Source organism: Hylobates moloch, unplaced genomic scaffold (assembly GCF_009828535.3).
Source record: "Hylobates moloch isolate HMO894 unplaced genomic scaffold, HMol_V3 SCAFFOLD_5, whole genome shotgun sequence".
Lineage (NCBI taxonomy): Eukaryota > Metazoa > Chordata > Mammalia > Primates > Hylobatidae > Hylobates > Hylobates moloch.
In genome coordinates this window covers 29,341,205-29,368,228 of record NW_026652280.1, presented here as the reverse complement: position 1 = coordinate 29,368,228, position 27,024 = coordinate 29,341,205, and the positions used below count along the sequence as shown (strand labels likewise).

The following is a 27,024-nucleotide window of genomic DNA, read 5'->3' as shown; positions in this document are numbered from 1 at the left end:
AGAGCTGGGGCGGTGGCCAGTAATCAAAATCATTAATAGCGCTATAGTAAAATCTAGTGAGATAATTTTAAGTAGCTTTACTCCCATTCAGGTCAAGCTTTGCTGCTAAATGAGGGTTGGCATCACACCTTCTGGTTTCAGAGCTTTTTGGGTTTTGCAGTTTTGGGTGAGGGCTGGCAGACCCTGGCTATCTTCTCCAGTGAACATGGACCAGGATTGGCTTCGGGATTTGTCAGAGATTTCAGATCCAGGGCCCCAGCAGCATCATATCTTTCATTCACCTGGGGATTACAATTCAATGTAGTCAACATTTGTTGAGGGGTTTCTGTGTGCCTGGCACTGTTCTAGATGCTGCGAGAGATTTAAAGAAGAATGAGATAGTTCTCTGTATTAGTCAGATTGAGTTGCTATAACAAAGTTCCACAGTCCAGGTGGCTTAAACAACAGACAATTATTTTCTCATAGTTCTGGAAGCTGGAAGATCAAGGTGTCCACAGAGCTGCTTTCTGGGGAGTCCTGTCTGCAGTCTTCTCACTGTGTGTGCAAGAGAGAGCTCTGGTGTCTCCTCTTTTTATAAGGACACCAGCCCTTTGGAGCCCATTAAACCTTCATAACCTCCCTGAAGGCTCCATCTGCAAATACAGTCACATGGAGGGCAGGGCTTCAGCAGATAAGTTTTGGGAAGATACAGCTTAGTCCCTAGTACCCTTTCCCTCCGACAGCTCATGGTCTAGTAGTGGATGTAGGTCGGATCCCAGCTGACCTGATAAAAAAGAGAAAGAGCTGGAGACAGCAGCATGGCAGGCAGCCTTTAGGATGTCTGGGTAGCCTGAGTAGATGGTGTTGAGTTGGGCTCTCAGGAGAGGAAAGGCTAGAATCCACCGGGTGGCTGCAGGAGGGAGACAGCACTCTCAGTGAAGGCTTAGCTGCGGGGAAATGGTGGGGCTGTCTGTTTGGAGACCAGTGACTGTCAGTTCAGCACAGCTGGATACGGGCTGCTCAGAGTATCATAAAAATGAGCTAACGGTGGCCCCTGTGCGTTGGCACAGAGGTTGTTTATTTATTTACTGTAGGTTGAGACTCATTAGATCAGCCTGCTGACACCATATGCAAATGTTGATACATCTAATTTTAAATATAGCCCAAACAAGCAAATGTTTAGCCATCTAGAGCCTGCCTGCTTTGCATACCCGGTGCAACTTCACCCCACAGCTGTCCCCTGTTGATATGATAGGCCTGGCAGTAGTGAGGTCCCAAACAGTGTGGCCCTGGGATCTCTGAACCCAAAGACACCCCACTGGGTTGCCTGGTGATATATCCTCCTGTCTCCAGGAGCTCCCCTGTCCTCCTCCCCTTCTGGATGGTGGCCCCCTCATCTCCGTAAGTCTCCGGGGCTTGTGTGGGATTGAAGAGCGAGACATTTTGCCCCTTCCTGTCTTCTGGTCATTAAGTTAAATATCACTCCTTTGACAGTAGGTTTCCCTCTGCCTCTCTGCCAGGCTTAGAGGGATTTGAGGCTGATCAAGAAGAAAGATATGACCACAAGATGGCAGCAGCAAACACAGGTGCTTAATAGAGCTTTGGACAGGGTGGCTTAGGAGGGAGTCCCTCACAGCTTCTGTATGCCTCCCCACCTGGTGTGGGGGGTCAGTGCCCCTAGAGACAACCCTTGACCAAAGCAGGCAAGAGTGGGGAGATCAATGCCCCAGCCGCCACACTTGTGCACTTCAAACCTGAGATGCTTTCTAGACAATTCCTCAGCAGGTCCCCAGGTGCAATGAGACCCAGTTATCTGCAGTGATAACCTCTCTGTAGCACATTCTTGTCATGGTTCCTTCCCTGCAGCCTCCCTACCTCTGCTTCCTGGATCACTGACCACATAATCTAACCGCACCCAAGTCTTCATCTCAGGCTCTGCTTTCGGGAGAACCAAACCCAAGATGAGTTCTCATCTATAAAGGGAAGGATTTGAACTAGACACCCTCTCAGGTCCCTTTCAGTTCAGATTTTAGAGAAGAAAAATGAATCCCAGAAAGCCCAACCTGAAGTCACACATATAGGGCAAGAACCTAGCCTGAAACTGTCTTGCTATGTCCATTTTCCCAGAACTACATCCACAAAACCATTTCAAATAAAAGTCTCACATAGCAGTGCTTGGAAGCACTAAGCTAATAACCCTCAGCCTCTACCCAAAACACATGCCTTAGCACTTTATAGAAAAAAAAAATGACATTTGGAGGCAGTTTAGGCTCTCAGAGCCCTTGTCCAGCTGACAGCTTCACAAGAGGCATAAATGGAATCACATCTTTTTATTGTTCCCTGCACTAACTGCGATAAAATACCCTTTTCCAGTTATCTCAGGCAACTTTCTAGAGAGGAAGCTATCCTTTTTATTAGATGAAATTCTCATCTATATTCTGAGAGGCTGTTTGCCTCATTTATGTAAGGTAATCAAAATATCAGAAGGATGGTTTATAGAAGGAAAAATATTCATCCCCGTGTGTAATTTATGAAATGTGCATGCATTGGTGTATTTGATGGATATGCACCAAATGCTATGTTAGCAAGCATAAAGGTTTGGACAGAGACCACAAAATGATGGCAATGGAGTGAAAATGCCAACAGCATTGCTAAACAGCAAGCCTTAAAGGGCATATTGATTGATTAAGAGTACTTCGATACCAAATTAGATTTTGGTAAGAAATCATGATGGTATGTGATGGAAAAAGTTATTGGGGGAACCCACCCCCAGTATTTCAATGTAGGTTCTTTTATTTTCCATAAGTGTCAGCCAGCTGAAAAATAAAGAGAGACAGTATATAAAGAAGAATTTTACAGCTGGGCTGCCAGGGGTGACATCACATATCGGTAGGACCATGATGCCTGCCTGAGTCTCAGACCAGCAAGTTTTTATTAAGGGTTTCAAAAGAAGAGGGGGCATAAGAACAGAGAGTAGGTACAAAGATCACATGCTTTAAAGGGCAAAAAGCACAACCACTGATAAGGGCCCGACAAAGATCACATGCTTCTGAGGGAACAGGGCAAAGGGCAACAGCAGAACCACTGATAAGGGCCCGACAAAGATCACAAGGCAAAGGGCAAAAGCAGAAACACTGACAAGGGTCTATGTTCAGTGGTGCATGTATTGTCTTGATAAACATCTTAAACAACAGAAAACAGGGTTTGAGAGCAGAGAACTGGTCTGACCACAAATTTACCAGGGTTGAGTTTTCCCAACCCTAGTAAGCCTGAGGGTTCTGCAGAAGACCAGGGCTTATCTCAGTCCTTATCTCAACTGCACAAGACAGACATTCCCACAGCAGCCATTTATAGACCTCCCCCCAGGAATGCATTCTTTTCCCAGGGTATTAATATTAATATCCTTGCTAGGAAAAGAATTTAGCAATATGTTTCCTACTTGCATGTCCATTTATAGGCTCTCTGCAAAAAGAAAAATATGGCTCTTTTTGCCTGACCTTGCAGACAGTCAGACCTTATGGTTGTCTTCCCTTGTTCCATAAAAATCTCTACTATTCTGTTATTTTTCAAGGTGCACTGATTTCATATTGTTCAAACACACATGTTTTACAATCAATTTATACAGTTAACACAATTATCACAGTGGTCCTGAGGTGACGTGCATCCTCAGCTTACGAAGATAACAGGATTAAGAGATTAAAGACAGGCATAAGAAATTATGAAAGTATTATTTGAGAACCGATAAATGTCCATATTAAGATGAAATCTTCACAATTTATGTTCCTCTGCCACAGCTCCAGCTGGTCCCTCCATTCAGGGTACCTGGCTTCCTGTAACATCTCTCCCTTTCTTTTTATATAAATGTGCCATGGCAATGAAGGCTTGTTCGTTCTCTTGGTTTTGATGCAAGATTCTTTGACTGGTCCAGCATACTAAAAACAAGCTGATTAAACAGAGAAACATGATTCCAAAATTTACTACAGTGGGCCCCCAATAGACTTAATCCAAGTTGTGGGGTTTAGTCCAGAAAGACTTTGTGCCACCTAATCTAATGCCTCAGCTCCAGGCACAATGGATAAATGAGCTTGAGAGGCTTCAAAAATTTGTTTCTTTAATTTAGTTATGTCCAAGGATAAATTATCTTCCCTACCCAGCAGGTGCCCTTTGACCATTTCCCATGAATGATCAGTCTCATTGTAGGAATATGGTGTGATACAGAAATCAGAAGTATTCCAATCACACTGCATTTGCATGCGATGTTCAAGACTCATTAGCCGATCTCCAAGCCAAATAACAGACTGTCTTAAATCATTAATTTGATTAGCTATTTTTTGATCAATGCTCTGTTGAGAATTCCACATCTGGGTGGAATTGGCTTGCCAATCATTAACAAAATGAGCCGTTTGAATAGATTGGTGTAATACCACTCCGGCAGTGGTGGCCAGTGCAGTGACTGTAATTAGACCCATGATCACAGCGATTAAAGTGAAAATAAATCTCTTAGATCTTTTGAGAATTCACTGTAACACTTCATTAATTAAATGTACTGAGGGAGAAGATTCCCAAGGTCTTGGTAAAGTTACCAGTATCCAGATTCCTTCTCGAGCTCGAACCAACATTACACTTTTCCTGAAGTCAAAACAGGAGTCAACACAGTGTATAAATGACAATTAATGCATTGGACAGTTTGATTTTTCATCAAAATTTTGATATTTCCCACTAACAGCACGTAAGGAGGCTTAACACAACTCTGTATAGGAATAGTCAGGCTTGCCGGGCGTGGTGGCTCACGCTTGTAATCCTAGCACTTTGGGAGGCCGAGGCGGGCGGATCACGAGGTCAGGAGATCGAGACCACGGTGAAACCCCATCTCTACTAAAAATACAAAAAAAAATTAGCCGGGCATGGTGGCGGGTGCCTGTAGTCCCAGCTACTCGGAGAGGCTGAGGCAGGAGAATGGCGTGAACCCGGGAGGCGGAGCTTGCAGTGAGCGGAGATGCGCCACTGCACTCCAGCCTGGGCGACAGAGCAAGACTCCGTCTCAAAAAAAAAAAAAGGAATAGTCAGGCTAGAGGTAAACAAAGCAGAATGTTTGAATCTATGTTGATACTGAGGGAGATGAGCGGTGGTGGCAACACTGGGTGTTCTCCACCATAAAGAAGCAATCCAAGGTGCCCAGGATGCCGAAGAGGTAGAGGGGCATACCTGGGTCGAGAATAATTATCATAATGCCAATCGGAGTCCCATAAAGGACGACTGGCATCAAAAAGAGGAAGAGAGTTCAAAGGGGATTTATCATGGGGTTCAGAATCATGGATGCGAGGGGCAGTAGTGGGGACAACAGACAGGAAAGTTTCCCCTTCTCATACTCATAGTCCAGACATGGCAATAGCCAATTTCCAAAGTTCTGGGTGTTCTGGGCTCAGAATGGGGAATACCATACAAGGCCTTGGCGGGGGTGGGGTAATGCCCTTATCTTCCCATTTTAAGGGAAAGAACAAGCTGAACCTCCTATGCAAAGTAGGATGGTGATCCTCGTTCTCCCAATAAGAAATAAAATAAGTAGCCTCCAGGCATTCCCTTCCGCCAGAGGAGCAATAGTTTTATAAATAGCCCTTTGGTGCCCAGTCTGTTACTAAACCATATGAGTCATTTTTTAATACTACTGCATGTGAGTTAACACAATCTTCCCAAATTAAAGTTTTAGATGGGCCCTCAAAATTTTTAGGACATGGTTTTCCTACAGGTTTATATTGAAAGTGTGGGGTATCTCCTATTACTCCCCCTTTCATTTGTCTTAAAGGAGAAAGGGAGAGGCCAGAGACCAAATGTCTCCATTCCCCTGTGGCTGATCTCTCTGGAAGGTAAGCAGCCCAGACTTGAGTTTCTAGATGGATACAACCAGGTGCATGTCCGAGGCACAGAGGAAGATATTTACAACCCATAGTAACATTAATTGCAGTGCCTTCTTCTCCTGGTTGAGTGGGGCAACAGTCATCTGTAGCTCCAGGCATCCACACACTATCATTAGTATAGATCTCTGCAGGAGCATCCATCTAGGTGAGAGGTCGAATAAGTAGAGGAAAAGGCACATAAACCCAATAAAAATAATAATTTACCAGGGCTGAGTTTTCCCAACCCTAGTAAGCCTGAGGGTTCTGCGGAAGACCAGGGTTTATCTCAGTCCTTATCACAACTGCACAAGACAGACATTCCCAGAGCAGCCATTTATAGGCCTTCCCCCAGGAATGCATTCTTTTCCCAGGGTATTAATATTAATATTCCTTGCTAGGAAAAGAATTTAGTGATATGTTTCCTACTTGCAAGTCCATTTATAGGCTCTCTGCAAGAAGAAAAATATGGCTTTTTTTGCCTGACCTTGCAGACAGTCAGACCTTATGGCTGTCTTCCCTTGTTCCATAAAAATCACTATTATTCTGTTATTTTTCAAGGTGCACTAATATATTGTTCAAACACACGTTTTATAATCAATTTGTACAGTTAACATAATTATCACAGTGGTCCTGAGGTGATGTATATTCTCAGCTTACAAAGATTAACAGGATTAAGAGATTAAAGACAGGCATAAGAAATCATAAAAGTATTATTTGAGAACTGATAAATGTCCATATTAAGATGAAATGTTCACAATTTATGTTCCTCTGCTGCAGCTCCAGCCAGTCCCTCTGTTCGGGCTCCCTGACTTCCCATAACAAAAAGTACCAGACCAAGAGACAGGAAATTTCTTTGGGCTTCTGTTTCTTGCAAAGTCAAAGACAAAGACCAAAAAAATTTTTTTTTCAGAGGCAGGGTCTTGCTCTGTCACCCAGACTGGAGTGCAATGGCACCATCAGATCTCACTACAGCCTTATCCTCCTAGGCTCAAGTGATCCTCCCATCTTAGCCTCCCAAGTAGCTGCGACTTGTTTCCAGACTATATAAAGAACTCCTCCAACTCAGTAATAAGAAGACAACCCAATTAGAAAATAGAAGAAAAGATCTGAATAAATACTTCACAAAATAAGACATATGATGGGCTAAGAAGCTCATGAAAAAAAATACTCAACATCATTAGTCATTAGGAAAATGCAAACTAAAACCACAATGAGATACTTTCCACAGTCACTAGAATTGCCATTACAAGTGCTGACAAGGATGTGGGGAAACTGGAACCTTCATATATTGCAGTGGGAATGTAATATGATGCAGTCACTTGAAACAGCCTGGCAACTTAAGTGAAAAACACCATAAGACCTAACAATTCCATTTCTATGTATCTAACCAAGAGAAATGAAAGTGTATGTTCACACAAAGACTTGTATGTGAATGTTCATAGCAGCCAAAACCTCGAAATAATGCAAATGTCCCTGAACTAGTGAATGGATGTATAAAATGTGGTATATCCATACAACAGAATACTACAGAAATCAAAAGGAATAAACTACAGATGCATCCAGTATCATGATGAACCTCAAAAACATGTTAAGTGAAAGGCAAACATGAAAGAGTACATATTGAATGATTCCGTTAATATGAAATTTGAAGAAAAGACAACTATGGAGACACAAGTTGGTCAGTGTTTGTTTGGCACTGGGTAAAGAAGTAGGATTTTGTGCAAACATGCACAAGAAAAGTTTTTGGGGTGATGGAAGCATTCTAAAACTAGATTGTGGTGATGATTGCAAAGCTCTAAATTTACCAAAAATCACTTTATAAATCACTCACAATGGGTAGACTTCATGGTATGGAAATTATACCTCAATATAGCTTTTAAAATACTGTCTAAAAGAATAAATTTCTCTAGAATTTTTACATAAAACATTGGCTGAGCTACTAGAAATAAAGCACTGTTTTATTTAGAAAGTAATATCCTGCAGAAAGCTTCTCTGAATATACCATGGAGATGATATAATGAATCATGTGAATATGCAGAAGAAAGATGAGCATTTACCAAAAGGTGTTAATAGGTTTGATTTTTTAAAAAAGAGTTTCAAGATCAAGTAAGTATGAGTAACAGAGGATTAAACAAAGGTAACTAGGTTTCATTACTTCAGGGTTTCCTAGAGTTTTAAAATATTTCATTGTGTCTAATGACTCTAGGAAAATGATGTAAATGTCAGACCTTTCCAGATTTGTTTTTCACAAAAACTGGTATAACACAAGACATATTTTGACATATGAAAAACACAGTGCAGTGCAGAGGTAGAATGCCAAATAGAATACTGATGAGAATTACCCAGTAACTTGTTAATTTCTTTGACTTCATTTGGCTAACATCTCCAGGTTCACAGCTTGAGAGAGATGTCAAGTGTTTCCCAGCACAGAGGCAGTTTACTGGTTTGTTGCTCAAACCAAAAGTTTGGAGTTCTATTTTATGACTTTCTTTCAAACCCTACACTCAACATGTACATCCATCAGCACATCTAGTTGGCTCTACCTTTAAAATAGAATCTGACCTCTCTCACAGTGCCCAAGATACAACCCTGTATTAGTTTTCTATTGCTGCCTAACGATATACCCCAAAACTTAGTGGCTTAAACCACAATAAACGTTTGTTATTTGCCAGTTTCTGTGGGTTGGGAATCAGGAACACCTTGGCTGAGTGGTCTGGCTCAGAGTCTCTAATGAAATTGCAGTCGTCAGCCAGGGCTGTAGTCATCTCAATGTCTAACTGGTGCTGGAGGATCTTCCGAGGTTGCTCGTGCACATGGCTGGCATGTTGTGCTGCCTTTTGGTGGGAGGCTTCAATGTCTCCCCACATGGGCCTCTTTGAAGGCCTTCTTGAGCATCCTATCCTTACCAGCATAAGTGGCTGACTGAGCTGCAGTGTCTTTTATGACCTAGTCTTGGAAGTTATACCCTGTTCTATTGGTCCTGCAGATCAGCCATGATTCAGGAAGGCTGGACATAAATACAGGAGAAAATCATGGGGAGTCATCTTGGAGGCTGGCTCCCACACTACCACCACTTCTTACCTGGATTATTGCAATCACTTAACATTCTTTTTTTCTTTTTTGAGACAGTGTCTCGCTCTGTCACCCATGCTGGAGTGCAGTGCGCAATCTCGGCTCACTGCAACCTCCGTCTCCTGGGCTCAAGCGATTTTCTTGCCTCAGCCTCCCAAGGAGCTGGGATTATAGGCGCGCACCACCAGGCCTGGCTAATTTTTGTATTTTTAGTAGAGGCAGGGTTTTATCATGTTGGCCAGGCTGGTCTAGATCTCCTGACCTCAAGCGATCCACCTGCCTTGGCCTCCCAGACTGTTGGGATTACAGGTGTGAACCACCATGCCTGGCTGCAATCACTTAACATGCTTGTTTCTGTCTCCCTGATGTCTATCCTAGACATAGCAGCCAGCAACCCTCTTATATCATATTGTGTTGCTCCTCTCTTGAAAACCCTGTAATAGCTTCCTTTAGTGAAGGAAAAGCCAGCCTTTACCATGGTTCCAAGGCCTTACATCATCTGGCCCCAACTACCTTTCTGATTAATCTCTTTTCACTCACTCTACTCCAGCACAAATATTATGCCTCAAATGCACTCAGCAGGCTTCTGCCCAAGGGGCCTTGCGCTGGCTTTTTCCTCTGCCTTAGATAATTACCCTGCAGATAATCCATGGCTAGTTCATTCAGACCTCTCTTCAAGTATCAGCTGCTCAGAGAGGCCTTTTCTGACCATCACATATAAAATGAAACAGCACACCTGCCATTTCCAGTTTATGGCACTTAACACTTATTGCCAGTTTCCTCCACTAGTATGTAAGCTCAACAAGAGCAAGCGGTATGTTTTGTTTCTGCTGAAGTCTCAGGATCTAGCATAGTGCCTGACCCATGGGAGACATTGAAAATATTTTTTTAATGACTAAATAGGTGGGTTAATGAAAGTGGCTGTTAATTCCAGTTCTGCCTGCAAAAACGCTCTCTTCACACTGAATTATGTATATGAGAGAGAAGAGAAAGGAAGGAAGAAGAAATGGGCATATGGGTAGATAGTTGTCAGCAAATGGAGCTAGTCATAAGTGAGTTAAAAAAGGAGGCAAAGGGGGCAGGAAAATAACAACATGCAATGAAGTAGATCATTTGGATTTGTAAGTCTGTGAACTCCAAAAAAGGCATAGGTTTATTCAAAGGAAGAAAATTATGTTTGATTAATTACACAAACTCAGGGAAAAAAAGAACAGTTTATCCAGGAGTTAAAAGAAGCATACAAGCATACTGTAGTTAAAAATATTAAAAGACCAAGAAAAGATATATCGATGCTCATGGAACTACGGTGGAAGCTTACTGGGACATGCCTTGCGCATGGGATGAATGTTTTGAGGCAGCACTTGATGGGTGGACAGGACCTCCTGGATCTTGTCCAAACACATCTTGTTTGCTGCTATCCCTGCTTCAAACTCTCGGCGTTTCTCTTCCTTCTCTGCTTCTTGGGACTGCTGCTGGTAGGCGATTTGCATCTGAAGTTGCTTCCTGTACTCCTGGGCTAAACGTTGGCGTCTAAAGTATTAGAAATGTCAAAGCATAAAATTATAAAAGTAAGCATTTAGATTTATTTAGAGCATTACAATTAAAATACAATTTGTAAAGTCAAATTAAATTCCCATTAAAATCAGGGTGAGTGGAGAAGAAACAGATGAAAAACTCAATAATGGGTTTCTTACACAATAATCATTAATATAATCCTAGAACAAATACTGATCTTGGAGAGGAAATGCTTCTCCCCTGCTCGTAATGTTCACTGCTATGTGGGAATGGTCCTTGGTTTGCCTCCATCACTTCCCTTACTCTTCTCTATGGGTAAAATTGGAGAGGATAAGCAAACTGATCAATTCAACTTCCCCCCTCTTTTTTTTGAGACAGGGTCTCGCTCTGTCTCCCAGGCTAGAGTGCAGTTGCGTGATCTCAGCTCACTGCAAACTTTGCCTCCCGGGTTCAAGCAATTCTCTGCCTCAGCCACCCAAGTAGCTGGGATTACAGGCGCCCACCACCACGCCTGGCTAATTTTTGTATTTTTAGTAGAGACGAGGTTTCATCATTTTGGCCAGGCTGGTCTCAAACTCCTGACCTCAAGTGATCTGCCTGCCTCAGCCTCCCAAAGTGCCGGGATTACAGGCCTGAGCCACCACACCTGGCCAGCTTTTCCCCTTTCATCTCGGAGGCTGCTCTGCCTGTTTTCTGCTCTGCTCTAGTCAAAGGGCCACATCCCTGCACAAGAGGCCTGCAGTAATCTCATGCTGCTGGGGACTGGGTAGGTAAGGTAGCCTTATCTTATCATTCTGTTCAGTATTAACTAGATAATTTCTTGTATATATAAGCCACATTTTAAATATATGACATTTTTTATTTGTAGTATAATTTTTATTATAATAAAAAACACATTATGATGGGCATGGTGGCTCATGCATGTAATCCCAGCACTTGGGAGGCTGAGGTGGGTGGATCACCTGAGGTCAGGAGTTCGAGACCAGCCTGACCAACATGGAGAAACTCCATCTCTACTAAAAATACAAAAATTAGCTGGGCGTGGTGGTACATGCCTGTAATCCCAGCTACTCAGGAGGCTGAGGCAGGAGAATCACTTGAACCCAGGAGGTGGAGGTTGCAGTGAGCCAAGATTGCGCCATTGCACTCCAGCCTGGGTAACAAGAGTGAAACTCTATCTCAAAAACAAACAAACAAACAAACAAAATACAAAACAAAAAAAATTACGTAGGTCATACACCTAATAATCCCAGCACCTTAGGAGGCCAAGACAGGAGGATCACAGGAGTTTGAGACCAGCCTGGGCAACATAGTGAGACCCGATCTGTACAAAAAAATAAAAAATTAGCCAGGCATGGTGGCATGTGCCTGTGGTCCCAGCTGAAGTGGGTGGATTGTCTGAGCCCAGGAGGTTGAGGTTTCAGTGAGCCGTGATCACACTACTGTACCCCAGCCTGGGCAATAGAGCAAGACCTTGTCAAAAAACAAAAACGAAAACAAACAAACAAAACCCACATAACAAATTTACATCTTAACCATTTTTAAGTGTACAGTTCAGTAGTTAAGTCTCCATATTGTTGTAAAAGAGATCTCCAGAACTTTTTCATCTTGCAAATCCGAAACTCCCCTCCCCTCTTTCCTCCCCACAACCCCTGGCAACCACCATTCCACTTTATGTTTCTATAAATCTGACTACTTTATATGTCTCATAAAAGTAGAATCATACAGTATTTGTCTTTTTGTGACTGGCTTATTTCACTTAGCATAATGTCCTCCAGGTTCATCCATACTGTGGCATGTGACAGGATTTCCTTGCTTTTTAAGGCTGAATAATATTCCATCATATATACCATGTTTTGTTTATCTATTCATTTCATTAATAGACCTTTGGGTTGCTTCTACCTCTTGAATACTGTGAATAGTGCTATGAATATTTCTGTGCAAATATCTCTTCGAGACCCTGCTTTTAATTTTTTGGACATATACCCAGAAGTGGGATTGCCAGATTATGTAGTAGTTTTAATATTAATTTTTTGGAGGAACCTCCATACTGTTTTCCATAATGGTTATATAATTTTACAATTTATAAGCCACATTTTTTTATTTGTAGTTTCTTTCTTTTTTTCTTTTTTTTTTTTTAGACAGGGTCTCACTCTTGTCACCCAGGCTGGAGTACACTACTGGCACAATCACACAGTCATGGCTCACTGCAGCTTCAACCTCCCAGGTTCAGGTGATCCTCCCAGCTCAGCATCCCAGGTATCTGGGACTACAGGTGCACACAACTACACCCAGCTAATTTTTTTGCTGTTGTTGTATTTTTTTAGAGACAGAGTTACACCATGTTGCACAGGCCAGTCTCAAACTCCTGGGCTCAAGAGATCCATCCACCTTGGCCTCTCAAAGAGCCACCATGCCTGGCCTCTTTGTAGTTTCAATGGCTAGAAATATAAGCCACATTTTTAATATCAGCTGTGGTATAATAAGAATTATATTTGATCTTCCTAGTTCTTGGCACAGAGCTCCTACAACTCTTGTAATTTCCTGAGTGATAAAAGTATCTTTTGTAATTCATAAGAACACCCGATTTTATGCTAATAAGCTGACTTAGGGTAGGGCCCCTGGGTGGCCTCAGGATGGGGTTGGTCACTAGAAAGACCAAGTGATGAGGGAGTTAGGACTTTCAGCCCCACCCGCTGATCTCTCGGGAGGGGAAGGTGGGGGCTGGAGATGAAGCTCTAAAAACTCTTGAACAAGGATGTTCTGAGGGCATCTGTGATGGTGACACAGGGAGGTGCTGAAAGGATGGTGCACCCGCAGAGAGCACGGAAGCCCCTATGCTTCTCTTCCGGTTGGCTGTTCCTGAGTTGTGTCCATTGTGATAAACTGGTAAACATAGTCAAATGTGTTCCTGATTTCTCTGAGCAATTCTAGCAAACTGTTGAACCTGAGGAGGAGGTCGTGGGAACTCCCAAATTATAGCTGGTTTATCAGAAGGTGGTCTGGGACTAGCATCTGCTGTCTGAAGTGGCTGCAGTTTTGTGGGACTAAGCCCTTACCCTGTGGGGTCTGTACTAACTCTGGGTAGTTACTATCAGAACTGAATTGAATTTTTGGACACCCAGTTGGGGTCTAGAGAATCAGAAAACACTCCATCAACTTTTATCAGAAATAAAGATAATGGAATTTTATCAGAAATAAAGATAATGTGGATACCCCTCTATGGCAGATTCTATTTTCCAAAGATGGCCATAGTACTATCTCCCTCCCCATATGTGTACTCCTAATTAGGGAAAAGGAATCAGGCTGGCAGAACCAGGATAAAGCAAAGAGATAAAGCAGATAAGCTATAGGTCTGCCTTTGTTCATGGCCCCGGACATATAGCTCTCCTGTGCAGATAATATACAAAACTCACAAACTTCCTGCTTATCATCAAATGCTTTGATTTATTGTCAAACACCTCGGCTGACAGAAGAATGCAAGTTAGCTCCCTGCTACCTTGGTGTTAACAAGTAGCCCAAGAACCATCCTATAAAATCTTCGGCAAGCCTTTGTTTCCTGGCAGTCAGCTCCTCACTTGCTGGCTGCTCGTTGCTTTCTCGCACTGAATTTTCCTACTTTCTCTAATACATCTGCCTGTACCTACAACTGTCTTGGTAAATTCTTTTACCCCCATGCCACCAGCCTAGTTATGCTCTTCAGAAATGTGAACCTCTACTACCCTGTCAAGAGGTGGAGCTTCTTTCTCCATCTCCTTGAATCAGGAAGGGCCCTGTAACTACTTCTATGACCAATGGAATATGGCAGAAGTAATGCTATGCCAGTCCCAGGTGTAGCTCTTAACTGGCCTGGCAGCTGCTTCTTCCTACCTCTTGGAATACTTGCTATTGGAACTCTCCCTCTCAGAACAAGCCACCATACTGTGAGAAGTCCAAATCACATGGAGAGCCCATACATAGGGGTTCCAGGTGACAACTAAAATTCCTAGTTGATAACTGAGATCCCTGACTACAGTCAGCATACACTGCCAGCTATATGAGTAGGTATCCTAGGTATGTGGATACCCCTCTATGGCAGGGGTTGAGCCTTCAGATGAATATAGCCTCAGTCATGTGGATCTGAGTTCAATGACATGAGATGTTCCAAGCAAGAACTACCTAGGTGAGCCTTGTTGACCCACAGAATCATAAGAGATAATCATAAAATTAAACCACACATTTCAGAGTGTTTTGTTATGTAGCAATAGGTAACTGTAATACCTCTGCCCATAATTTTTTCCTTATCTCTCCACAAATTCAGAAGTTTAGCAGGGAAGAGATGTGATATTTATTGAGTCCTCACAAATCTCCAACAGGAGATTTTTTAAAAATGAGAAGGAGGCCAGGCACAGTGGCTCATGCCTGTAATCCCAGCACTTTGGGAGGCCGAGGCGGGTGGATCACGAGGTCAGGAGTTCAAGACCAGCCTGGCCAAGGTAGTGAAACCCCTGTCTCTACTAAAAATAATAAAAATTAGCCAGGCGTGGTGGCGCATGCCTGTAATCCCAGGTATTCGGGAGGCTGAGGCAGAGAATTGCTTGAACCCGGGAGTCGGAGATTGCAGTGAGCCAAGATTGCACCACTGCACTCCAGCCTAGGTGACAGAGCAAGACTCCATCTCAAAATATATATATATATATAAAATATACATATATATATACACACACACACACACATATATATATATGTACACACACATACATATATATATATAAGAAGGAAAGATTTCCACAGCAGAGGCAGTAGCAGCAACTCAGAATGGTAGGCCAGATATTGTTGTTTGTGACCCCAAAGTGAGAATAGGATCAGGCACATTAACCATACTGTTTCTAGAAAGAGAAGAGCTTATTTCTATGCTCCAAGTGTGAGTAAGTCAAAGGACAGGCCCCAGGAACAGGGAGGGTGACCATTAATCAGAGAAGCCAGGTCCTCTTCCTCCACTACACTGGCTGCCTGATTTAGGTATCATGGCCACCAGTGGGAAGAGACTGTGATGGTGTAAGAAAAGCTGCAGGGAGGTAGCTGCCTGTTTCCCCCACCTGAGCCTGGTTGTGGTGATCAGAAAGACACTAACTAATCCCAGCCCAAGGCTTGTCAGAGGAGAGCAGTGCTATTTCCCAAAGCATCCAGAGTTTTCAAGTGCAGTAAGGCTAAACACGTCCTCCTGGGGACATTTGTATGGAATCCTGTCCGTATAAGCCATTCTGCTAATCTAGCTTATTAGGCCAGCCTGCTTTTCAGGATTTGTTTCATGGAGGAAAAAAAATCTTCTTGCTATTTTATTAGGATTTAAGGTTGGTGCCTATTTTTTAAGTGTTTCAAATTTATTTTATTTTTAAAGATATTCATCCAGCCTAATAACTTATGTGTATAATCATAATATACATAATGGCAATGGAATTTAATTTTACCAAGACAGTTGGTGACTACTTTTACATGAAATTTTGTAAATTGCTTTGAGCTTCTAGAAGGACAAGTGTAATACTAACGTAAAATAATGTCAGTAATGCATGAATTATGGCATATGGTCTTTATGTTGAAAATCTGTTTTAGTTTTTGTTTTTTTGAGACAGATCTTGCCTGCTGCCCAGGTTGGAGTGTAGCAGCACAATCATAGCTGCTGTGTTTAACTCCTGTACTCAAATGATCTTCCCACTTCAGCTCCCAAGTAGCTAGGACTACAGGTCTATGTCACCGTATCTGGCTAGTTTTTATTTTTATTTTTTTGTAGAGATGAGATGTTGCTATACTGCCCAGGCTAATCTCAAACTCCTGGCTTCAAGCAATCCTCCTTCCTCAGCCTCCCAAAGTACTGGGATTACAGGTGTGAGCCACCATGTCTGGCCAAAAATCCATTTTTTAGGTAGCAAATGATGATACAGAAAACAAAATCATACCTTGCAAAATTCTCCTTTTCTTCACAGTTAAGTACTTTAAGACTTTCATTTATGTGTTTCTGTTCCATAGCACGTTCTTCCTGTTCTTTAGCTTCTCGTTGCACTAAGAAAAGCAAAAGTAATTATATGTCAAATGACTTTCAGACACGACTTGCCAACATCTTTCTGGGCACCAGAGTCATATTGTCTTTAGAAAGGTAGAGCTTAGAGTCATGGCTGGATCTTAGATTGATAAAGTAGAAGTACTTATCTCAATTGAGAAATAAATTGGATTTAGGCTCATATATGCTACAATCTACAGATTTTCTGTTAATCATTTTTCATTGAAAATCTATAATTACCCTTTTTCATACCAGATTACCAATGTTAAAACATTTCCTACTTTTCTCTCCTTGAAGACAAACAGTTCATTGCCATTCGTATTAATAAGTTTATTATAATTTATTATTTATTATATATTTATTTATTATAAAATAAATATTATTTAAATATATAAAGCTCTTGGCTGGGCGCAATGTCTCATGCCTGTAATCCCAGCATTTTGGGAGGCTGAGGCAGGTGGATCACCTGAGGTCAGGAGTTTGAGACCAGCCCGGCCAACATGGCAAAACCCCGTCTCTACTAAAAATACAAAAATTAGCTGGGCACGGTGGCGCGTGCCTGTAATCCGAGCTGCTCAGGAGGCTGAGGCACAAGAATCACTTGAACTCGGGAGGTGGAGGTTGCAGTGAGCCTAGATCGTGCCATTGCATTCCAGCCTGGGTGACAGAGTGAGACTCCGTCTCAATAAATAAATAAATAAATAAATAAATAAAGCTCTTATAAGTTAAAAATATTTAAGCATCCTACTAGAAAAAAAAGACAGGAAACAGAGTTTACAAAATAATAAATACAACTGGCTAATATACATCTGAAATGTATATATCTTTGGTACCACAGTCTATTTCAGAAATTCATCTTAAACAACCAGATACAATCCAAAAATAACTATGTACGGAGACAGTAACCTGGAATTCTAAAATAACAGTAAAAAGATTAGAAACAATATAAAGAGTCATTGCCGTGTTTAAGTAAAATAAGTTACGGTCCGTTTTTATAACAGATTTCTAGGCAGTCATTACAAATCTTATAATTGACAAAAAAATGACTTAAAAATATTTTTGATAAGTGAAAAATATAGACCATAAAACAGTATATACTACATGATTCTAATTTGTGAAAGAAGATTATATAAGTAGTAAAAACACTAGAAGAAAATATACAAAGCTGTGAATAGTCCTGGGTGGTAGAATGATGGTTGATTTTGTTTCCTTGTTTATAAATGGTCTCAATAAATTTTCTGTATTTTTTTCAATATTTTCTATAACATTTATCACTTGTTAGATATGAGGTCTAAATTTATCTTCAAAGAATCAATATGTCAGTATGTTCAATTCTTTGCCTTCTACTTTTAAACTTAACTTCCTCATAAAGCAACTTTTTTTGATCAACTGCTCCACCCTGACTCATTCAGATTACCTGCTCCACCCTGACTCATTCAAATTACCTGCTCCACCCTGACTCATTCTGATCACCTGCTCCACCCTGACTCATTCCGATCACCTGCTCCACCCTGACTCATTCTGATTACTTGCTCTGCCCTCATTCTCCACCCTGACTTATTCCATAACCATTTTTCCTGCCAAACCACTCACCCCGTCACTCTCTTTAAATTAGCCAATCAGAATTAGTTTAGCCTGTGCAGTCCAACCCTAGCCAATAGTGGAACGACACAGCAGCAGTGGCCACGTGAGTCAGGAATAAGAACTCCTTCCCCTCCCTTGCCCAGGTGTGCTCTCACTATTGTTCCATCTGTGACTGAGCACCCTTTCTGCAGAAAGTAAAGATAGCCTTGCTGAGAGATCATCTGTCTCTGTGCTGACTTTTCTTTGTGGCACCGATTGTCTATTTCTAACATCACTGATGAATATAAAAATCTTTTCAGCATATAAACTTTCTACTCAGTTTCTAAAAGTTCCATCTAATATTAGCTTAACAATTTTCTACTGCTATTATAATTCCTGGAGTGAAGAATTAATGAATGGGACCAGGATGAGCTTCCTCTTGCAAAGACCACTAGTGTGAAATCCAATGGTACCCTAACAATAAATATATTTATTGCCTCTCTGGTCCATTGGGCTGGACATGGAAATGGCAGAAATCTGGAGGTGGAAATTCACCCTCTCAACAAACATCCTTCTGTGACCAAGCACTTCTTGAAGCTGAGGGAATATAGTGGCAGAGTGTAGTATAATAATAAGAGACATAATGTGGCTACAAGATTAATGGGAGCCATAAAGTTAACTTAAGCATCTCGCAGGGCTGACACTATGTATCACTTAGCAGTATGATGCAACCTAGTCCAGGGATTTCCAAGAGACAAAGGTCATCTCAGCACAGATGTAACTTTCAGAAACCTTAAAACAAAGCTTACCCTTACAAGAATAGCTTAAACTCCCTTTATGAACGAAACACCTAGTAACTGATGTGGATTGAATATAAGTATTAAAAAGGAGAAAGATTCTCCAAACTTTAAGAATGGTCTCCAAATAAAGACCCTCCTGGCCAGTTGGTCATCTGAGATGTGAGCAAGCCAAGTGCCCTGGAAAGATGATTTATTTTAAATGGGGGAACACAGAGGGCCACTCAAGGCATGAGTCAATTGAGCTGGCATTGAAGGATGTCTAGATTTCTCACAATCAAGAGCATCATAGGCAGAGACAACTACATAAACAAAAGGTATGGCATCAGGGGAACCAGCTCCCAATATTTCAACGTAGGTCCTTTCTATTTTCCCTAAGTGTCGGCCGGTCTGAGAAATAAAGAGAAAGAGTACAAAGAGAGACATTTTATAGCTGGGCCTCTGGGATGTCATCACATATTGGCAGGACCGTGATGGCGACCTCGAGTCACAAAACCAGCAATTTTTTTTTAGGGATTTTGAAAGGGGAGGGGGTGTACGAACAGGTAGTAGGTCATAAGGATCACATGCTTCAAAGGGCCATAAAGATCACAAGGCGAAGGCAAAATTAGAATTACTGATGAGGGTCTGTGTCCCACTGTGCACGCATTGTTTTGATAAGTGTCTTAACAGGAAACAGGGTTTGAGAGCAGAGAACCGGTCTGACTAGATTTCACCAGGCTGGAATTTCCCAATCCTAGTAAGCCTGAAGGTACTGCAGGAGACCAGGGCATATTTCAGTCCTTATCTCAACCTCATAAGACAGACACTCCCGGAGCAGCTGTCTATAGACCTACCCCCAGGAATGCATTCCTTCCCCAGGGCTATTCCTTGCTGGGAAAAGAATTCCGTGATATTTCTCCTACTCACTTTCTGCAAGAAGAAAAATATGGCTCTATTCTGCCCAACCCCGCAGGCAGTCAGACCTTATGGTTATCTTTCCTTGTTCCCTGAAAATCACTGTTATTCTGTTCTTTTTCAGGGTGCACTGATTTCATATTGTTCAAACACATGTTTTACAAACAATTTGTACAGTTAACATAATAATCACAGGGTCCTGAGGTGACATACATCCTCAGCTTACGAAGATGACAGGATTAAGAGATTAAAGTAAGACAGGCATAAGAAATTATAAAAGTATTAATTTTGGGAACTAATAAATGTCCATGAAATCTTCACAATTTATGTTCAGAGATTGCAGTAAAGACAGGTGTAAGAAATTATAAAAGTATTAATTTTGGGAAGTGATAAATGTCCATGAAATCTTCACAATTTATGTTCTTCTGCCACAGCTTCAGCCGCCCCCTCTGTTCGGGGTCCCTGACTTCCCGCAACAGTATGGAGACAACTTTCGGAAGAAAAGAGGGACAGATACAAAGGACAAGAGGGAGCCAGATGTCTGTGCCCCACCTTCTCACTCTTCATTCTAATCACCAAGGCATACAGTATTCAAATGATGTACTGTTCCTTTAACCTTCAGAACTTCTCCCCTGTGACTGATTGGAACCTGCTGGTATATAAAACTCTCCATATATATCCAATTAGATAAGATTTGCAAAAACAGGCCTCCTGCCTTCATCCTTTTTGCATCCCTCATGGTGTTTTACATAGTAAGTATTATGGTTGTTAGTATTTTGGTTGTTACTTAAATTGAATTAAGGGCAAGCTATAATATAACTGTAATTCAGTTCCTTACACTTTTCTTGAACTTGAAGTTTTCTTGTACACATGACCTCATCCACAAGCTGTCTCCTTGCCTCCTTTTCAAGTCTCAGCTCCTTGTCCTTCTCAGCCAACTTCTTTTCCTTGTCTTCCTCTAATATTCTGTCAAATTCTTTCTCCTGAGCTTTCTCTTCCTCACGTCTCTGTGCCAAATATTTATGGTATATCTTCTGTTCTCTTATCATATCTTCCTATGTAACATAAAAATTCATATTGTTAAAATTTTTTGGTGTGATACGATAGTAAGGATACATTTAAAAACAATCCTTAAAAGCTCCAATCCCAATCTTTTAGAACTATGTACTGAAACATTACAGATGTATGTCTGAAGTTTATTCCAAAATACTCAAGAGTAGTGGGGGAAATGGGTAGGGATATAGAAGAGACAAGAATGGCCATTAGTTGATAGTTGTTAAAGTGAGGTGATGGACAAATGGGGACTCATTGTGCAATTCTTTGTATTTGTTTGAAATGTTTGATAATACATGTTTGAATAAGTTAATTCAAACACTTTCCTAAAGTGTTTCTCAAAGTAGTTGCCAAATAATTTTCAATGATACAGCTTTATTTTCATTTACTTTAATTTAGGTATATGAAATCTTAATCTGATCAACAAAATAAGTTATTTCTACTATTATAGCACTGTCTCTCTGGCTGGTAGTCATTTTGTACTTTATTACAGCAATTCTCAATCTTAGCTACACTTTGGAGTCACCTGGGGAGCTTTACAAAGTATTGACAGCTGGCCGGGCACAGTGGCTCAAGCCTGTAATCCCAGCACTTTGGGAGGCCGAGGTGGGTGGATCACGAGGTCAGGAGATCAAGACCATCTGGCTAACATGGTGAAACCCAAACCCCGTCTCTATTAAAAATACAAAAAAATTAGCCAGGCGTGGTGGTGGGCACCTATAGTCCCAGCTACTCGGGAGGCTGAGGCAGGAGAATGGCATGAACCCAGGAGGCGGGGCTTGCAATGAGCCGAGATCGCACCACTGCACTCCAGCCTGGGCGACAGAGTGAGACTCCGTTTCGAAAAAAAAAAAAAAAGAAAGTATTGAGGGCTAAGTCCCACCCCCAGAAATTCCTATTTAATGGATACCTTTTACATTCCCCCAGGTGATAGTAATGTGCAGCTAAAGTTGAGACCTGCTGTTTATTTAGTGTAGGCATTTTTAGTTGGCTACTGCCATGTTGCTGTAATTATCCAATAGCAATGAGTTCATCCAATACCAAGGTTGTAGATATTATTAAATACCTGATATGGTTTGGCTCTGTATCCCCACCCAACTCACATCTTGAATTGTAATCCCCACGTGTAAGGGGAGGGACCTGGTGGGAGGTGACTGGGTTATGGGGTAGTTTCCCCCATGCTGTTCTCATGATAGTGAGTTCCCATGAGATCTGATGGTTAAAAGTGTGGCTTTCTTCACTCCCTCCCTCCTGCCGCCAAATAAGACGTGCCTTGCTTCCCCTTCCACTGTGATTTTAAGTTTCCTGAGCCTCCCCTAGCCATGTGAAACTGTGAGTCAATTACACCTTCTTTTTTAAATAAGTTACCTAGTGTCAGGTAGTTCTTTATAGCAGTGTGAAAACAGACTAATACCATTTCCCACTAAAAAGAACCAACAATCCTTGGGAAAATAATCAATTATAAGACTGGAGCAGAAACTGAACAGGATGAACCTGGGACATCTTATTGTGTCAGAATCAAGAAAACTATCAAAGTCCATTGGTGGACAGTATCAAAAGAGCATGACAGCCCACTTAAAGGGACTCCCATGATCTAGAATTAGGCAATCTGAGCACCAAAAAGAAGAGTGAACTAATAATCCACTAAAAGACTATTGAAACTTGGCCAGGCACGGTGGCTCATGCCTGTAATCCCAGCACTTTCGGAGGCTGAGGTGGGCAGATCACTCGAGGTCAGGAGATGGAAACCAGCCTGGCCAACATGGTGAAACCCCATCTCTACTAAAAATACAAAAAAATTCGCTGAGTGTGGTGGCACAAGCCTGCAGTCCCAGCTACTTAGGAGGCTGAGGCAGGAAGATCGCTTGAACCTGGGAGGCAGAGGTTGCAGTGAGCCAAGAACACGCCACTGCACTTGAGCCTGGGTGACAGAATGAGACTCTATCTCAAAAAAAAAAACAAAAACTATTAAAACTAATAAACGAGTTTAGCAATGTTGCAGGATACAAGACCAATATACAAAAGTCCTTGTATTTCTATTTGACAGCATCGATCTAAAATGAAATTAAAAATTTTATTTCCAAATAGAAATGTTATACTTGGGAATAAATTTAACAAAGTAAGTGTTAAAATGTATACTCCGAAAACTAAGAAACATTACTGAAAGAAATTAAAGAAGACCTAAATAAATGGAAAGACAGCCTAAGTTCATGAATCAGAAAACAATACTGTGAAAATGGCAGCACTTTCCAAATTGACCTATAGGTTCAACACAATCTTTACCAAAATCTCAACTGGCTTCTTTGCAGAAATTGATAAGCTGATCCATGTAACTTCTAGATACATGGAGAAGCAAGGGAGCCAGAATAGCCAAAACAATTTGAAAAAGAACAAAGTTTGAGGATTTACATTTTCTCTCTCTCTTTATTTATTTATTTATTTATTTTTTTGAGATGAAGTTTCACTCTGGTTGTCCAGGCTGGAGTGCAATGGTGGAGATTCACTCTTGTTGCTTGGGCTGGAGTGCAATGACGTGATCTCAGCACACTGCAACCTCCGCCTCCCGGTTCAAGCGATTCTCCTGCCTCAGCCTCCCAAGTAGCTGGGATTACAGGCATGGGCCACCATGCCCGGCTAATTTTTGTATTTTTGGTAGAGACGGGGTTTCACCATGTTGGTCAGGCTGGTCTCAAACTCCTGACCTCAGGTGATCCTCCTGCCTCAGCCTCCCAAAGTGCTGGGATTACAGGGGTGAGCCACTGCGCCCAGCCAGCATTTACATTTTCTGATTTCAAACTTACTACAAAGCTACAGTAATCAAGACATGTAGATTTGTTATACTGGACTAAGGATAGATATATAGATTGATGGAATAGAACTGAGTGTCCAGAAATAAACCTTCACTTTACTGTAATTGATTTTTGACAAGGGTGATAAGACAATTCAATAGGGGAACAATTAGACAATTATTTCAACAAATGATGCTGGAATAACTGGATATCCATATGCAGAATAATGAATTAGGATCCTTATCTCATGCCATATACAAAACTTAAAATGGATCAAAAGCCTAAATGTAAAAGCTAAAATTATAACACTCTAACAAGAAAACAAAGGAGTACATCTTTGTGATCCTAGAGTAGGTAACTGTTTTTTAGATAGGACCCCCAAAGCATAAGCAACAAAAGAAAATATAGCTAAATTGAACTTTGTCAAAATTTAAAACTTTTGTGATTTAAAGGACATCATCAAAAAAGTAAAAAGACAACCTACAGAATGAAAGAAAATAATTGCAAGTCATTTATCTGGTAAGAGACTTGAATCTAGAAAATATAAAGAACTCTTGGCTGGGCGTGGTGGCTCATGCCTGTAATCCCAGCACTTTGGGAGGCTGAGGTGGGTGGATCACCTAAGGTCAGGAGTTCAAGACCAGCCTGGCCAACATGCTGAAACCCCGTCTCTACTAAAAATACAAAAAAATTACCCAGGCGTGGTGGCAGGCACCTGTAATCCCAGCAACTCGGAAGGCTGAGGCAGGAGAATCGCTTGAACCTGGGAGGTGGAGGTTGCAGTGAGATGAGATTGCACCATTGCACTCCAGCCTGGGCGACAAGAATGAGACTTAAAAAAAAGAGAAAAAGAAAAAAAAAAAAGAACTCTTACAACTCAATAATAAAAGGACCAATAACCCAACTAAAATATGGGCAAAGGACTTGAATAGACTTCTCTAAGAATACAGAATAGCCTTCAAGTAGATTTCTCCAAGGAAGATTTACAAATGACCATAATAAGCACACAAAAAGAGGCTCAATATCATTAGTCACTAGGGAAATACAAATAAAAACCATAATGAGATACCAATTCAGATGCATTAGGATGGGTAAAATAAAAAAGACAGACAGTAACAAGTGTTGGTGAGCATGTGGATAAATCAAAACCCTCATACACTGCTGGTGGGAATGTAAAATGGTTCAGCCACTTTGGAAAACAGTTTGGCAGTTCCTCAAAACTTCAACACAGAGTTACCGTATGGCCCAGTAGTACTACTTCTAGATACATGCCCCAAAGAAAAATAAAAACGTATGTCCACACAAAACTGTGTATATGAATGTTCATAGTAGCATTATTCATGATAGCCAAAAAGTGGAAATAACCCAAATGTCCATCAGCCGACATAATGCATAAACAAAATGTGGCATATCCACACAATGGAATATCATTCAGCCACAAAAACAAATAAAATAGCGATTCATGCTACAATTGTGGATAAATCTTGAAAACATTATGCTAAGTGAAAGAAGACAGTCAACAGGTCACTAACATGTGATTCCATTCATATCAAAGTCCAGAATGGGGAAATCTATAGAGACACAAAGTAGATAAGTGGCTGCTTAGGACTGGAGGTGGGAGGTGGGGAAGAAGGGACAGCAGGATAGTGAAAATGTTCTAAAATAGAATGTGATGATGGCTGCGCATATCTGTGAAAACAGTAAAATCCACTGAATTGTGTGGTTTAAACTGGGGAACTGGATGTTATGTGAATTCTCTCTTGAAGCTGTTAAAAAAATAAATAAAATGATTTAAATGTGAACAAAAAACTCAACAGGAAAAAACAAATCAAATAAGCAAGTCAATTAGATAATGGGCAAAAACCAGGAGTTGGAGGCTGCAGTGAGCTATGATTATGCCACTGTATTCCAGCCTAAGTGACAGAGTGAGATACTGGCTCAACAAAAAAAAAAAACAAAAAAACAAAAAAAAACAAAAAAAAACAGAAAATGGGCAAAAGACATGAAGAGACATTTCATCGAAGAAGACATACAGATGGAAAACAGGCTCATAAAAAGTTGTTCAAAATCATTAGCCATTAGGGAAATGTAAATTAAACCACAATGAGATGTTGCTACACATCTATCAGAATGGTTAAAGGAACAATAGTGATAGCACCAAATGCTGGTGAGGATGTGGAGAAACTGGATTGCTCACGTATTGCTGGTGGGAATGTAAGATGGTATGGCTACTCTGAAAAACAGTTTAGCGGTTTCTTTAAAAAACTAAACATGCAATTACTATATGACATAGCAATTGCTCTTCTAGGCATTTATCTCATAGAAATGATGATTTGTGCTGGGTGTGGTGGCTCACGCCTGCAATCCAAGCACTTTGGGAGGCTGAGGTGGGTGGGTCACTTGAGGTCAGGAGTTCAAGACCAGCCTGGCCAACATGGTGACATCCCATCTCTACTAAAAATAGAAAAAATTAGCCAGGCATGGTGGCACACACCTGTAATCCTAGCTACTCAGGAGGCTGTGGCAGGAGAATCACTTGAACCCGGGAGGTGGAGGTTACAGTGAGCCAAGACCATGCCACTGCACTCCAGCCTGGGTGACAGAGCAAGACTCCGTCTAAAAAAAAAGTGAGAATGTGTTCACAGAAAAACCTGTACTCAAATGATTATAGCAGCTTTACTCGTTAATAGCCATAACCTGGAAATAACTCAAATGTCCTTCAACAGGTGAATGGCTAAACAAACTGTGGTAAATCTATACCATGAATACTACTCAAGAATAAATTGGGAGGCTGAGGCGGGTTGATCACCTGAGGTCAGGAGTTTCAGACCAGCCTGGCCAACGTGGCAAAACCCCATCTCTACTAAAAACACAAAAATTAGCCAGACGCAGTGGCACCCACCTGTAATCCCAGCTACTCAGGAGGCTGAGACAGGAAAAGTGCTTGAACCCATGAGGCGGAGGTTGCAGTGAGCCGAGATCACGCCACTGCACTCCAGCCTGGGCAACAAGAGTGAAATTCTATCTCAAACAAACAAACAAAAAAAGAATAAAAAGAAGGCTGGGCGCAGTGGCTCATGCCTGTAAACCCAACACTTTGGGAGGCCAAGGCAGGAGGATCACTTGAGCCCAGGAGTTCAAGAACAGCCTGGGCAGCATAGTGAGACCCCATCTCTACAAAAAATAAGAAAACTAGCTGGGCATGGTGGCTTGTGCCTGTAGTCCCAACTACCCAGGAGGTTGAGGTTGAAGTATCAGTTGAGCCTGGGAAGTTGAGGCTGCAGGGAGCTGAGACCACACCACTGCACTCCAGCCTGAGTGACAGGGCAAGACTGTCTCAAAAAAAAAAAAAAAAATTAAAAAAATAAAAATAAAAATAAACAACTATTGATAGATCCAAAAAGTTGGACAATCTCCTGAGGGTTATG

The 27,024-nt window shown here is 41.4% G+C and overlaps 1 protein-coding gene across 1 annotated transcript in view; it reads right to left on the bottom strand.

Moving 5' to 3' along the window:
- Positions 1-10,057: 10,057 nt before the first annotated feature.
- CFAP53 (cilia and flagella associated protein 53) overlaps positions 10,058-27,024 on the bottom strand; it is a 39,912-nt gene continuing 22,945 nt past the window's right edge. The window contains exons 6-8 of the mRNA XM_032152334.2: positions 20,593-20,809; positions 16,397-16,499; positions 10,058-10,475 (exon numbers count right to left, since the gene is read on the bottom strand). Coding sequence (XP_032008225.1) covers positions 10,247-10,475; positions 16,397-16,499; positions 20,593-20,809 — 549 coding nt within the window. The 3' untranslated portion in view covers positions 10,058-10,246. The remainder of the gene's footprint in view (positions 10,476-16,396; positions 16,500-20,592; positions 20,810-27,024) is intronic.